This window comes from Syngnathoides biaculeatus, chromosome 3, assembly GCF_019802595.1.
Source record: "Syngnathoides biaculeatus isolate LvHL_M chromosome 3, ASM1980259v1, whole genome shotgun sequence".
NCBI lineage: Eukaryota > Metazoa > Chordata > Actinopteri > Syngnathiformes > Syngnathidae > Syngnathoides > Syngnathoides biaculeatus.
This window is the reverse complement of record NC_084642.1, coordinates 1,542,831-1,557,958: the sequence shown is the minus strand read 5'-3', so window position 1 is coordinate 1,557,958 and position 15,128 is coordinate 1,542,831. Positions and strand designations below refer to the sequence as shown.

Genomic DNA, 15,128 nt, shown 5'->3' with positions numbered 1-15,128 from the left:
TCCGGGTCGGGGATGAGATCCTTCCCCAAGTGGAGGAGTTCAAGTATCTTGGGGTCTTGTTCACGTGTGAGGGAAGAATGCCAGACGGATCGGTGCAGCGTCTGCAGTGACGCGGACTTTGTATCGGTCCGTTGTGGTGAAGAGGGAGCTAAGTCGAAAGTCGAAGCTCTCAATTTACCAGTCGATCTCTGTTGCTGCCCTCACCTATGGGCACGAGATGTGGGTCGTGACCCAAAGAACAAGAACAAGACCCTGGATACAAGCGGCCCGGGCTCTCCCTTCGAGAACAGGTGAGAAGCTCGGTCATCCGGGAGGAGCTCAGTGTCGAGCCGCTGCTCCTCCGCATTGAGAGAGGCCAGTTGAGGTGGCTGGGGAATCTGATGAGTCCCGGACGCCTCCCTGGTGAGGTTGTTCCGGGCATGTCCCACCGGAAGGAGACCCCGAGGACGACCCAGGACACGCCGCAGAGACCATGTCTCTCAGCTGGCTTGGGAACGCCTCGGGATCCCTCCGGAAGAGCTGGAAGAAGTGGCTGGGGAGAGGGAAGTCTGGGTATCCCTGTTGAAGCTACTCCCCCCACGAGCCGGTAGAGAATGGAATGATGGATGGACTAGTGAAATGTATTTCTTTTGAAACAAAGCCAATTTTTTCTTCAGGAAACAACTTCCACGTTTCGGTAGGACCCAAAGACAATTTTGAGTCTTCTGTGAAGTTTTCCTCAGCATTCACTACAATTAGAACTTGGAAACCAGAGAACAAGGTTTCTGTGAAGTTCATGTTTCCATGCTCGTCAACCCTTCCGGCAGATTTTCAGTCAACTTAACTTTCAAAACATCCCAAAGAAATTGGGAGTTTTCCTTGACCTCAAGGCAGACATCTGTGAAAACATCCGAGATCATTTACGTCTTCGAGGACTCTCACACACATCTTCATCGTGTTTTCATTCACACTGACAGATCGCTTATCGTCAAAAACTGAAGACGCTTTAGAGTCACAAACACTTCTCTTCTCTTATCTTGGATGGCCACACAGCAAATAACATTTTGCGTCTCCGAAAATCTTTGCATTGTGGAAGTAAGCCAAAGTTCCCGGAGTGAATTCAAGCACTTTGCCAAACTCTTTGAGGACATTTCTTATTATGCCAAAGAGATTCAGTGAGTTTCTGCCTCGCCTACATCAGTCGAAAATTCCATTGTTTTTCCTTTTTCTGCCCCGTTTCCCAACCCCCAAAAAAAGCACAGTAGGCCACGGTCGCTGCGGCTGTGAGACACATTTTAATTGCCGCTGTTTGGCCTCGGGTCGCGGCGACAAATTCTTTGGTAATTGTGGCCCGCCGACAGAGTTGCTTCCTGCGACAAAACATCAAACCGACGTTCCTGACAAATGTGACAAGTATGAATTCATAATGAAAGGGTGGGTATAAGACAAAGAGATGAAATGAAGGAGTCTGGGCGTAATTCGAATGGGCGTCGCTCTGATGTCGATGCCACGAAGAAATACAACATGAAGAACTCGTTAAATTGTGCCAAATGAGCGAAGAATATGCCTTGAGTGCAGAACTTGAAGAGCGCTTCAATCAGCCGCCGCTTGTTTGACAAGACAGTCAAAAGTCGGCTGAATTTTTGATGGAAGAGCTCGCTCCAGTCTTTTATCCCAGAGAGCAACGGTGACGGGACACCAGTCTGATAGGTGGTTTTGACTGTACTTGGGAAGGCCGGTAGGGCCGGTTTGTTGCTTGGATGAATGGGGAGCTACGTCATTTATTATTTACGTGGGGTAGCTGCGTGGTTGGGAAGCGAGGACAGCAACTTGGTCAGGTCGGTGGTACTAGTGGCGGGTGGACGGGTGGGTTGGTTAACAGGGCGGAAGGTAGGTGGTTGGTGGATTGGTTGTTCGGTTTGTTGGCTCGGTAGAGGGGCAGTCGGGTAGCTCGCTGGGTAGGCAGCCAGCTAACTTGGTAGAAAGGCAGACAGCAAAGCGGCTAATTCCAGTTAGGCAGCAACTTTGCTCTTGTTTAGAGTCCGTTTTGGGACTCAAAGTCTGAATGTTCCGTTTTAGACTAGTTTTGGTTGATGAAATACAATAATAATATCAGGAAGAACTGCCATAGATTAGGTCGGGAATTTTTTTTGGTTTCCAAATTTCAACTGCAGTCCATCCATTGTCTTCACCGCTTATCCTCACGAGTGTCACAGCGAGTGCTGGAGCCAATCGCAGGGCATATCGCGTCAAACAGCCGCACTCACAATCACACCCAGGGACAATTTAGAGCGTCCAATCAATGTCGCATGTTTTCGGGATGTGGGAGGAAACCGGAGGGTCCGGACGAAATCCCACACAGGCGTTGGGATAACGTGCAAACTCCACACAGGCGCGTCTGGGATTGAACCCGGGACCTCAGAACTCTGAGGCCAATGCTCTCTACCAGCTGAGCCACCACCGTGCTGCCCTCCAGTCCATTAAACTTCAATTCCATAATTTTAAATTCATCTGTTGAACCTGCTGTCAGATATTTACTTTGGTGAAATTTTGAATCAACTTGGGTTCATTTACAGGGACGGAATTTTAATAGATATTTTTGCAGAATATTTTTCCATTTTCAAGCCCAGAGTCACCCATCTCGCCATCTCATGAGGTGGAGCGTCTGCTGCCGACCTAAACGTGCGCTTGGCGGGATGCCGTGCGTTACCACGGCGACACATACTGCCACCACCCCCCCCTAAAAAAAACCAAAAAACTTGGGCCACCTCTTTGCGACCCAAAAATAGCGCACGGGCAAAAAGAGGAGGAGAAGAAGAAGAAGAAGAATGTGAGTTTGCGGACCAAGATCGGATGTACTGAGCCGTGTTTCCTCATGAAAAGGAACCGTTAATGAAAATGGGAAATGTCATGATTTTTTTTTTTTTTTTTTTTCTCTTCTAATATCGCGCAGCCCTCATATTGTGTGGACCGGAGGATCGCTCGGGTAGTTCGTAACATCTTGAACGAACGAGGTGGATGAAATCCAGCCGGAATCTGGCAGTCTTCTTGTTCTTTTGACACGTCCTGACTTACAAATGATGGTCGAGCTCTTTTATTGATGCCGCCTTCGTGTGAGGACTTGAACAACAATGGAACGTCTCCCAATCCGAGATGGCTGGCTTAGCCTCAACGGCGAGCACGAAAATCAGGTTTTCGTGGTGGTGGTGGTGGTTTTTCTTTTCCTTCATATTCCTTTCTGACACAGTCCACATTCCGGCGATTGGAAGCAACTGGTCGAAGAGTCCTTCGCCTCTTTCTCGCTCGTCGGAGCTTCACAAAGTCCTTCGTGTCGCTTTCGCTGACCTCCCGTTACGGCGGGACAACTTCAAATCGACTTTTCGCGCCATTACTTTCATTTTCATGCAAACGACTACGCGGACCAACGCACGTCTTCAGCCTCAGGCTGCGTTTATCTGGGTTAATGTCGCTAATCCAGGGATTCGAACGACGGCCGCTAAGCTTGATTGAGCGCTGACTTGAATGTCTTATATCAATGAAGCGCTTTGGACCTTTCCATATGCTAACTGGAATCCGTCCGTCTATCGCCACCGACGTATACAGAGCCAGAAAAAATAGTTGCCGCCTTCATAAATTCATTTCTTTGCGTAGTCTCCTCACTTCAATGAAAAAGGAAAACCCGAATAAAATATCAAATCCCGTTTTAAAATGGTGATTGCTTTTATTTAAAAAAAAAAAAAAAACTACCCCGTTTGCTTCCTTGTTAAATCATGACTTAACTGTGACTCCTCCCAATTTTGGGAAAGTCCTGTTTTATTCTGTTTTTTTTTTTTTTAATAGCTTGCAGTTTCATAAACACCCAAAAAATGTTTACGTCAAAGTCACTGTTCTGATACAAATGTTTCCTTGCACACTTTCTGGCCAGAAACCAGTTTTTGGTGAAGCCATTCCACGTTCTACTGCTGATTACTAAAAAAAGGACATAAAATCAACTTTTTCTGGTGAGAGAAGAGAGTCTACGCTCTGGTTTTGGTTCATTTTAGCTACTTTTCTTTTCACATAACACAAAATGCTCCAAAACGGCCGGGGGTCAACGTGTTAAAAAGCAATCAATCCCACTTTGTTGAAACACATTCAAAATTTTGGGCGTTTCCACCGCGACTGAGGACGAGAAGAAAGAAATTTGCACCAGTTTTTGCCTTTGGACCAGATACAAAAACCAGAAATCTATCAACCTCAATCAGGCACGCTATGTGCTCACAAGCACTTCAAACCGATCGGGTTCTTGTGTGGCCCAGAAGGTCGGTTCCTCCAGATTGAACACCGTCACGCAGACCAGGAAAAGCTCACCCATGCTTTTATCTCAAGTAGACTTGACTATTGTAATGGTCTTCTGACCGGATTTCCACCCCCCCCCCAAAAAAAAAAAAAAAAAGAGCATTAAAATGCTGCAGCTCATTCAGAATGCGGCAGGTCGGGTTCTGACCAGAACAAAGAGGTCAGGTCAGAACATTTAACGCCAAATCCTGAGGTCTTTGCACTGGCTCCCGGTCTTCTCTTGAATAGATTTCAAAGTTTGGCTACTAGTCTATAAACCACTTTGTGCTTTTGGTCCTGAATACATGAAAGAAACGCAAAATTGAATCTAAAGTCAGGAGGGCTTTGAGATGGACAGACTCGGGTCCAGGTCAGGTAGCGGAGCGCCAAAAGTCCGAAACCAGCAAGGCGAGGCGACATTTAGCTGCGACGTGCCACGCGGACGGAAGAGGTTGCCGACGCAAGCGACGGCAGTCCCGAGTACGATTTAAAAAAAAAAAAATGTGTCCAGGTTATGAAATGATCAAATGATATTTCTTGTACTTGATTTTTTTCTTTGAAATGCTTCTTTCCCCACCGTTTTTAAACGTCTTTCGTCGTTACCTTGCGTATGAAAAGCGCTTCATCAATACCTTTGATTTGCTTGACATCAATTTGGGGTCAGAACTTGCTGGCAATCAAGAGGATTCCCATCATAAAAAATAAAACGGGGGCGTTTGACTCCCCGTTTTCCTTTCGAGGTTCGAACGCCGCGATGGAGGCAAATCCCGGGAAAACTGGGCCGCGCGGCTCTCCGGATCCCGCCGCGGATCGCGGAGGTGGATTCATTACACGCGGCAGGTGAACCTTGAAACAAGCTAATTAGAGCTCTAAATATGTCGCGCCCAGCGTTGATCAGCAGCCGCGCGGCGACAAGTCAGCCGTCGCCCCGCCGCTAACCAACCATTAACCCCGCTGGCCCCCGCAAACACACACACACACACACACTTATCAAATGCGTGCGTTTGTTCCGGAATGGCGGGATGCCAAAATGAAAAAGCATAATCCTCCGCTTGGCGGAGAGCAAAAAGGGAATTCAAGATTCAGAAATGAATTTCATGACAAAGAACACGCTTTCATGTTCGAGGGCTGACGCGGCGACGCCCACGTGTGCGATTCGCAGCAATTGAAAAATGCACAATGCTATTATTAGATCGTTATTATTGTGCTACATAATAACTCACATCTGCTACACATAAAAAAAAACAGAATTATTTTTTAATGATGACCATTTTTTTCCATTTTATATTTTATGAGCTTTCGTTTTCTCTTCTATTTATTTTTTTTAATATTTATAATAGGCTATATGTCTATTGATGTGTATTATTGCATGCCCTAGTAGTTTTATTATTACATTTTAGCATTATGTCTTCTGTATGAAGCTTTTTTGGTATTTTCTACCATTAATCTTTAACGTATCATTTTTCCACAAGCCTTATGCATTTCGGTTTGTTTCTCGTTTTGTTTATTTGTCTCGTGATTGATTATTATGATTAGATGACATTTTATTGCGAGGAATTAACTTTACAGGTATGATGTTTAGCTATTTTTAAATGTATTTGTGCGATTATTTCATGTTGGAGCTTTAATGCGAATTTCTCGATTTCTGCGAGATGGCGACGACGCTGTTCCGTGCTGCGATTGGCGGCGCGTCTTAACGGAGCGGCGGCTTTCGATATGACTTTGAGCGCGCGACGGATCGACGAAGCTGCTCCCCGGAAGCCCCCCCGCCCTACCGAGGGCCACGAAGTCCTCGTGGTCCCAGGCCTGCAGCTGCGCCAGGGGCCCGCTGTAGAGCAGCAGGCCGTCGGGCACCTCGGTGATGAACTCCAGCGAGACGTGGCTCTCGAAGCACGGCGTCATGGGGGGGAACCACGCGTAGCCGTCGCCGCGGAAACTGTGCTTGTTCTGCTGGCACTCGGGGCCCTCCAACTGGGCCGGGCACTGGCACCTGGAGGAAAAAAAGGGAACGGCGGCGCCGGTCACGCGAGCTTTTCGGCACACCGTAAAGCGATCGCGGATATCTGGCGGATTTTTCCCGAATTTGGACGTCGTACGGGCCTTCGGTGTAGTACCGCATTTTGCCACAACATGCCGGCTGAGGAGGTCCACAACAACGCCCCTCATGTGGGTTCCGTTTGCTGCCATCGACGTTCCCTCCAATGCTAATTTTAGCCAGCGTATCCTTTCCTGTCTTGGTCGTGATTCATATCTGAGACTTCCCGTCCTGCTTTTGCTATGAATTCTTCCACGCCTGACGTCTCTTTTTCAGCTTCTCCTTTTTTCCCAATAACTCCACTTTCCAATTTTCTCCGTCCTCCGACCTGACGACGGCTTTTTTTTTCCCCACTTTTCCTCTTTTTGCGCTCTGGGCTGCGTGCATCTTTGACCGCGTACAAAGTTCTCTGCGGATGCCACCGAGCTGTCGTCACGTGGCCCTTTTCACGAGGGACGTCGGCTACAAGACGTTTGACGTTAATTTTTTACTGCAGACAACAAGACAACTATCTTTCTTTCTTTCCTGTCTACATTTTCTTCTCAATTTTTTATGTTGGCGAGATGTGCTTCCGAAGATTTTCTTGATTCCGTCTTTTCAAAACAAATCCCCAAAAACGTGTAAATGCTTTTTTCCCCCCCATGAAGTAAAAAAAAAAAAAAAAACACACACACACATCAATATTTACACCAGCCAGAAATACACAAGAAAGAAGTAGGACAAAAAAAAAAAAATAGGAATATTAATAGTAGCCTGCCTCCTGCCTGTTCACAGCTGGGTTAGGCTCCAGCACTCCCCGCGACCCTCGTGAGGATAAGCGACAAAGAAAATGGTTGGACGGGTGGATATACTGTATATGTAAATCAAGCAAAAGGGCAAAACATATTTTTAACCATGTTATTTTTTCCCCCAATCAAATTTGCTCACATAATGATGTCAGTACCATCCATTCATCCATTTTCTAAGCCGCTTATCCTCAAGAGGGTCGCGGGAGCGTTGTAGCCGATCCCAGCTATCTTCAGGCAGGAGGCGGGGTCTGCCCAGAACTGGTCGCCGGCCAATCGCAGGCCACATGGAGACAGACAACAGTCGCACTCACAATCACACCGACGGGGCAATTTAGAGAGTCCAATCAATGTTGCTTGTTTTTGCGATATGTGGGAGGAAAGCGGAGTGCCCACCCGGGGAAAAGCCGCGCAAAGTGCACGCAGCCGGGGCCCGAGATTTGAACCCGGGTCCCCGCAACTGCGAGTCCGACACTTTTACAGTCGATCCGCCGTGCCACCTGAAAATGTTTCTGTTTTCCGAGTAACACGACAAAAATCAAACACGCAACTCTAAATTAGTGTAAAAAGCTACAAAAAAAAAAAAAAGAAAGAAAAAATCCGCAACGTCGCAGAGAAACGCTGATGAAGAAACGTAAGCCGCATCCCTCACGTGGGGGATTTAACAACACATGAGGAGCATTCACTGGTTCGCCGGGATTGTACGGATGACATTTTGCGTGTGCGCGTGTAAATCGCGGATTATCTGGGGTGGTCCGACGTGGGAGTCGCGCACGAGGAACGGTGCCCTCCTTTCCCAGCAGCTTCTGATTAAACCGAGCTGTGCGCGGAAATTTACTTTCACCACCGCAGATGTTCAACCGTTCCGTGTGCGTTCGCCGTCGTCTACGGTACACACATGCAATGGGCGCCCGCACTTCTTTCGTTGTCGTTGTATTATTCAATTGGATCGAGACATATTCATGACAATGCGCATTAACGAAAGGTCACCTCGTCGAAATTGAAAAGAAACTCGTGAAAATTGTGAAATGGGTAAAAATTGCTGAAATGTTCTTGTCGGCGAATCAGTGCTCATCGTGAAAAAGGAAAATTGTCATTAAAAAAAATTCAGACATTTTGAAAGTTGTAAATAATGCGAGCCAAAAATGGTTTAAAGACTTTACGTGCATAAAAAAAAAAATCCTCAAAAATGAATGACAACTCGCCAAGTAGATCCCATCTGAAATGAGTCAATAATTGACTGAAATCTGAATTGAAAAATATTGATAAATTATTACACACGCATCCATCCACCTATCTGGGCAACGAGCCAAACTTTGACAACCGTATAACCCAAAGCACACAAACAAAAAACAAAAACTGAAAAATGTCAGGAAAAGCCTGCTAGAACAGCCAGACTTTGGTTCTGACTCCCTTGTGATTGGTTCGTTCTGAGCACGGCTGCATTTGCAGTGATGAGAGGGTGTGCAGACTTGCGCAACCCCATTATCTCAGTTGTTTGTTTTTATTTACCACCTTAAATTAAAAAAAAGACGAGATTTGTAAAGGTTACATTAGCAGTGGTTAAACGTTTTCAAATGATAAGTCTTGGTGTTGTATTTTCGTCAAGAGTAATGATGCTTTTGGAACAGGGGTGTGTGGACTTTTTCTATCCGCCGTATATTTCCCCCGGGGGCGCCCCCTAGCGCCACATCTCGTTTTCGCTATTGTGAGAAATCAAAGATGACAGCGCCGCAATCAAGACAAATTGTCTGCCGTCGTGCTGCGTAATCGTGTTGCTGTTGTCGTTAGCGCTTCATTATGTTGCTACGCTAACGCTTCAATTGCAGACGCGGCCCCCCCCCCCCAAGGAAAAAACAAAACAAAACAAAGATTTTGTTTCACGCTAATTGCGGCAAATGTTCTCAAGCTCCCTGCGCTAAAGAAAACAAAAAGTAACCCTCCCCAAAAGATCTTTCACACACAATTTGCTCATCTGGCAGCAGAAAATTGTTACCCACATTTTCTCTCTCTCGCTCTCTTTTTTTTTTTTTTTTAATGAGAGTTTTGCAAATGCGGATGAAGTTTAATTAAAAGAGAGATGTAATTACACTCAGCACACAGGCACAGCCGGAACGTTTTATTGGATTCCGGCGAATGTTCTCGCTTTTATTGTTGCCGTTTTTTCGTAGCCCGATCGCGGCCGGGAACGTTTTACTCAGCACGTCGGCGGGACTCGGTGCAATATCGTCATTTGTCTTTCGTGTTTTGCAGATGGCAGAAATTGTTGTCTTGTGTTTTTTTTTTTTTTTTTCCCCCCATGAAACTACAGTCCACAGTATCTGGGAAAATCCTTTTAGTTGTCTGTGAGTTCTGTTGCATGTGTACTGCTGCGCGTGTACAAGTAGAACTCGCTATTTGTTGTATGATTAAATGTGACATCTGCGCTGTTAGCCCGTCTATGGCATTGTGCATTATTTGCCACCATTAAACAAGCAAAGGGCGTTTCCAGACTGGAAAAATGTCGAGCTGAATTGTGGGCATCACGGCAAAAGTACATGGTAATCGTCACGATAATACGCATTTCCCGTACATGCTTGTAAATATCTCGGCAAAAGTGAGTGATGATCAACATCATTTGCAATTGTCTCATAAAAAGTTCTACTTTCTGGAATACTTTGATTTCTTCTCAAACAAGTGACAACTTCTTTTGGGTAAAACGATGTTGATGATGACTGACATTGTTATTCTCATTATTCAGAGTTTGAATGACTTCCTCCTTTTTATTTTCATGGGACGAAATGACCCACATCAGGACCAACGTTTTTGGCCGAAAAAGAGCTTTTGTATTATCGCATCGCAGGCGGTGGCGGACACGAAGATGTTGAGGTTCTCTCGCTAGGAGCGAGCAGGTTAGGTGGGATTAGAAATGAGCTCATTGGAGGCACAGCCGAAGTTGGATGTTTTCGAGACCAGGTCCGACAGAACCGAATTCGATGGTTTGGACATGTCCAGGAGGCGAGAGAGTCGAGAGAAAAAAAAAAAAAAAAAAAACGGACCAAAGAGAAGCTTGACGGATGTTGTGAGGGAAGACGTGAGGGAGGAAGATGCACGAGATGGGAAAAGATGACACGCTGTGGCGTATCACATAATTACATCGTCATCATCATCATAATTATGCTAATGAGATCAACGACGTCGCATACCATTTTTATTATTACATTCCCTCAGCCGATGAGTGTCGAAAAGAGAATCGGTGAGCAACTGGATCAGTTAGCCGTGTCGGGAATGGAATCAGGAGTGCTAAATTCACGAGCTACGAGTGACGTTAAGAAATTCCACGAGTTACGTTATGTCCCCAGTGCAAAAATTTGCCCAACTTGTCTAATATACGTTGACCGACTCGTGTGCACAGATGTCGTACAGTAGGAAAAGGCAGTACTAAAAATAAAAAGGAAGACGGTGTGAGCTGAATTGTCCTACCAGCGAGGACAGAAGTGCTTTCGGATATGGATGTGAAGGATATCAAACAAATGTTCAAAAGTTTTCCTAATTTCAAAGTATGTCTTTCTTTGGGTTTGTCCCGTTAGGGGTCGCCGCAGCTGAGATGAACGTTCATATTTGTTTGGCACAGTTTTTACGCCCGATTGCAGGACCTCAGCATTTATCCGGAGAGAGAGCTGGAGCCTATCCCAGCAAACTTCGGGTGAAGGCAGACTACACCCCGAACTGGTCGCCGGCCAGTCGCAGGGCAGATATCGACGCCGTCACTGAGCGGGAATCGATCACCAAAGGCAGGCAGTGTGCGTACCGTGACACCGTCAGTGACTCTTGTCCTACTTCCAGTCATGTATTGTTTTGTCTTTGTTGTCAAGTTATGCCCCCCCCCCCCCCCGTCATTTGCATCAAATCGTGCGGGCAGCCTCGTTTTGAAGAGAGTCCAGGTCGCCCGCTGCGTCCGTTCCAGATCGGTTGCCTGGTCGGCGAGTTCAACGGGGCGACGGACTCTTTCACAAGCACGCTTGCAAAAATTTGCGGAAATTTCACTCTTGGACAATTTCCAACAGATTTTTGGACAATGGAAGACTTTTGGGGGCCGTCATGCCAACGTTGCAGATTTTCTTGGTACTTTGCGGCGCTGCGGGCCAAAGAAGAAGCTATTAACTTTTGCTTTGAATCTGGATGGCCTCCAACGTTTTCTTCCCCTTCTGTTAACATCGCAATGTCGCTCATTATTTTATTTTATTGTGTAAAACGGTGAAGAGCATCCGCACGTCATTCAGCACAAAAACAAAAACAAACAAAAAAAGAGAACAAAGCAAAGCTATTGTATTATTCTTCCAATTTTTGCCGTTCCGCTGCTTTGGCGATTCTCCATCGATTCAAATAATTCCAACTTCGAATCAATCACCGGATCGCAAACGCTTAGTGAGGTTTGCCTAAAAGCTTTTTTTGGAAACATGTTACAGGCGTCACATTCAAAATGAGAGCGTAAACGTTCAATCTTATTCAGTCAGTCAGTCACGTTTCAATTCATATCAGTTTTTAGGGAGACCATTTAACATCAGAAAAGGTGTTGAAACACTGCCCCCCCCCCGCCCCCGCCCCCATATGTATCAGTATTTTCAGACTTTGCGAAGTCCACGTTTGGCGTAATCGCGGCAAAGGCCTCTTTGAAAGCAACGAAAAGCCGACAGAAGACGCCCACCGGCGGCTGCTTCTTCTCGAGGGTCGAGCGCTCCTTCTAACGTACGTTGTTGACGTCCGGCCGCGATTAACGATTCACTTCCAAGCCGACGTTTTACATAAACAAACAAACAAAAAAGAAAGAATCGCGCTCGGAGATGAAATGTTTGTTTTGAGGAGAGCCGTCGCAGACGAGTTTTTACGTCTTTTGACGAGCAAAGAAGATCATTAGTCGTACGCATAATGCTTGGCTACAGAAGGCTCTTTAATGTGATGCAATCGTGGCGGAGGCCCACAGGGTGGCGGCGGGGGGATTAATTTTCAAAAGAGGAATCATAACATTAAGTGGAATCTAAAAAAAAAAAAGGAAATAAAAACGTTGCCAGAATTCCTCAGATGCTAACGTGCTAACAGTAGCGAATAGATAGTTTACTTTTAAAAAATGAATACAACCAACCGTGTGCACCAAGTACGACTTGGAAAATGTTCTATTCATAATTGAAGAAGACGACCAATATGAAATGAAATGAGCTTTCAATTTCTTTTAAATGAGATTTCATGTCAGAATGATTTGAATCCGGGACAAAAAAAAAATAGATGTTTTAGAAGGAGAATTTTTTTTTTTCAGGTGCATAACATTTGTGAGTCTGTGGTTGATGATTTTCATCATGTTCTAATTTAAGAACATTTCCCCAAGGGAAGTAATAAAAAAAAAAAAAGTGTAATAATTTGTCCAAGGTTCAAATGTCAGGCTGTCCCCCTGATAATTGAGATTTTCCCCACACAAAGGCCAAAAATATGCATCACAATGACACGTAATCGTTATGACAGAAAACCGCTGATGTAATCAAGGGACCAGTGCGGATGAATTTGAAATCACATTCATTATTCATTTGGTTTTCTGTTACACGGGCCGGCACTAGCGGTTGCGAAGGGCCCGGGCAAATCCGATTGAATTCGACGGCGACACATTCAGCTTGAAATCGGATTGGATGGGAAAAAAAATCGAACATCCGCAAACGCCCTGGAAGCGGCGCGGCCAAGAGAAATAGACTGTCGGGGAATTCATTAAGGCAATTTCATGGAACAGATATTTGAATTGCGCTCGTGTTTCTGATAGCACAACATTTACACAATTAGTCTCATTTGCAGGACAGCTGGAGATACTTATGAGAAGTTTGTGGACAATTTTTCAAAAGCATTTGCGCTTATGGCTAACAATTAGCGGCGGGTCTCCCGCAGCGTCGGGCGGCGACACGAAGGCGGCACGGGAATTCTCCGGAAGCGGTGCTACCCGGCAGGGGGGAGCTTGCAGTAAACGTTACCATTGGGGAGTCCTAAATCCAAATAAATATCCAATTGTTGCCGGTCCCAGATTTTAATCCCGCCCCCTGCAGAGTCATGAGGATATTTGTGCGCCGACTCCTCGAGATGCTTTTGGGGAGCTGGTCTCTTGGGGGTTTGGCACCTAATCAACCAGCTAATGTACACAAAGAAATATTTACACGACGCAGGTGGTCGAGGTTGGGTGATGCCAGCTTTAGCAGGTGGTGCTAAATTTTGTAGAAATTAAATTGCAATATTGTGTTGGTTAATATTCCTGGTGAGCCAGCTTTATTCCAATTTCATTTGCACGGCAACTTTTTTTCAATCTATACTAATATTATTAAGACGGATTTTTGTTTTTATATATTATTAGAGTTAAAAAGCCAATTCAGCCCTCCGGGGCCACAAGGCAGTGTACTCATTAGGCCGGTCCAAAGCCCGGTCCTTGCGTCAAGGAAGGGTCTTGCTTAAAACTTGGTCAAACAGATATAAGCGCTTGTCTAAAGAATACCATACGGGATCAGTCGAGGTCCGGGTTGAAAACATCTCCCGTTGGTACCGTGAATCTGCGGGGTGTCGCTGGAAATTCAACTACTGTACTGTGCTACTTTTGGGTAAGAAAGGGACTTGCAAAAGTGATGGGAATGGCAGGGGTAAACACTCCCCCCCCCCCCCCCAGAAGAGGGAGGAACACAGGGTGACCGACAGGGCCACAGGTAGAACCACGCGGGTGGATCACATTTTGTGCAGAAGATGTCATCTGAAAAGCAGTTCACTGACTGTAAGGTAGTGGTAGGGGACAGTGGCGCTCGACAGCACAGGACGGGGGTGTGTAGGCAGGTTAAGAAGACAAAAGGTAGACCAGAGACCCGTGAGGTGGAAACTGAGAAACGAAGAATGTTGTGCGGTCTTTCGGAAAGAGTTCGGGCAGGCTCTCGATGGACAGGAGGAGCTCCCGGAGGACCGGACTACGACAGCCAAGGTGATCAGAGACACAAGCAGGAGCGTACTTGGGGTGGCGTCTGATGAGAAAGTGGACGAGGAGACTTGACGGCGGCGTCTCAAAGTACAGGGAGAGAGGTTAGCGCAGGTGAAGTGGGACACTGAGAGGAGAAAGGAATACGTCGAGATGCGACGTCAGGCAAAGGTAGAGGTGGCGAAGGCCAAACAAGAGGCACGTGACGACAGGTACGTCAGGTTGACCTCGAAAGGAGGAGGAAAGGGTCTCCACAGGTTGGCCAGACAGAGGGGTAGAGATGGGAAAGATGTGCAGCAGGTAAGGGTGGTCAAGGACAGAGATGGGAATGTCTTGACTGGTGCCACTAGTCTGCCGAATAGAACGAAAGAATACTTTGAGAAGTTGATGAGGGAAGGAAGAGTAGAAGGCGCGGAAGTGGCAATGATGAGTAAGGGGGACGTTAGAAAGGCACTGAACAGAACGAAAAAGGGAAAGACAGTTGGTCCTGATGACACACCGGTGGTGGAGGTGTTGGAAGCAATTTGGAGAGGTGACAGTGGAGTTTTTGACCAACAGAATATGGAGGAAAAGTGTGCTCGTTCCCATTTTTAAGAACAAAGGCGATGTGGGAACTATACAGGAATAAAGATGAGAAGTGAGTGGAGGCTGGACTCAGGACACAAGTCAGTATCTGCTAGCAACAACAGTGTGGTTTTCATGCCTAGAAAGAGTGCCACAGATGCATTTTTGCATCTTCTGTCAAGGCCTTCTGGCATATCATCAGAGTCAGATCACTCCTATCGGTTTCCTTCTGTGTCCCACAAATACTGCCGAGCAACAAACATGATCTGGAAAAAAAAAAAAAAAAAAAAAGATCTTAGCAATTTAGATGTCATTTCCTTGAAGTGGGGCAACTTGTCCTGACTGCCTCTAATCAACCTTTGTCATATTTTTGTTTTTTTTATTCGGGATCTGTGGGGCCAAACGTAACCGTGCCCCCCAAATCCGGCCTTGCAATAAATGCAGCGACTCAGAGCAATTTATTTGTGCGATATTGTCCATG

The 15,128-nt window shown here is 46.1% G+C and overlaps 1 protein-coding gene across 1 annotated transcript in view; it reads right to left on the bottom strand.

Annotated features, from left to right (window-relative positions):
- si:ch211-186j3.6 (neural-cadherin) overlaps positions 1–15,128 on the bottom strand; it is a 230,939-nt gene that overhangs the window by 40,840 nt on the left and 174,971 nt on the right. Inside the window, exon 28 of the mRNA XM_061813479.1 lies at positions 6,072–6,286. Coding sequence (XP_061669463.1) covers positions 6,072–6,286 — 215 coding nt within the window. The remainder of the gene's footprint in view (positions 1–6,071; positions 6,287–15,128) is intronic.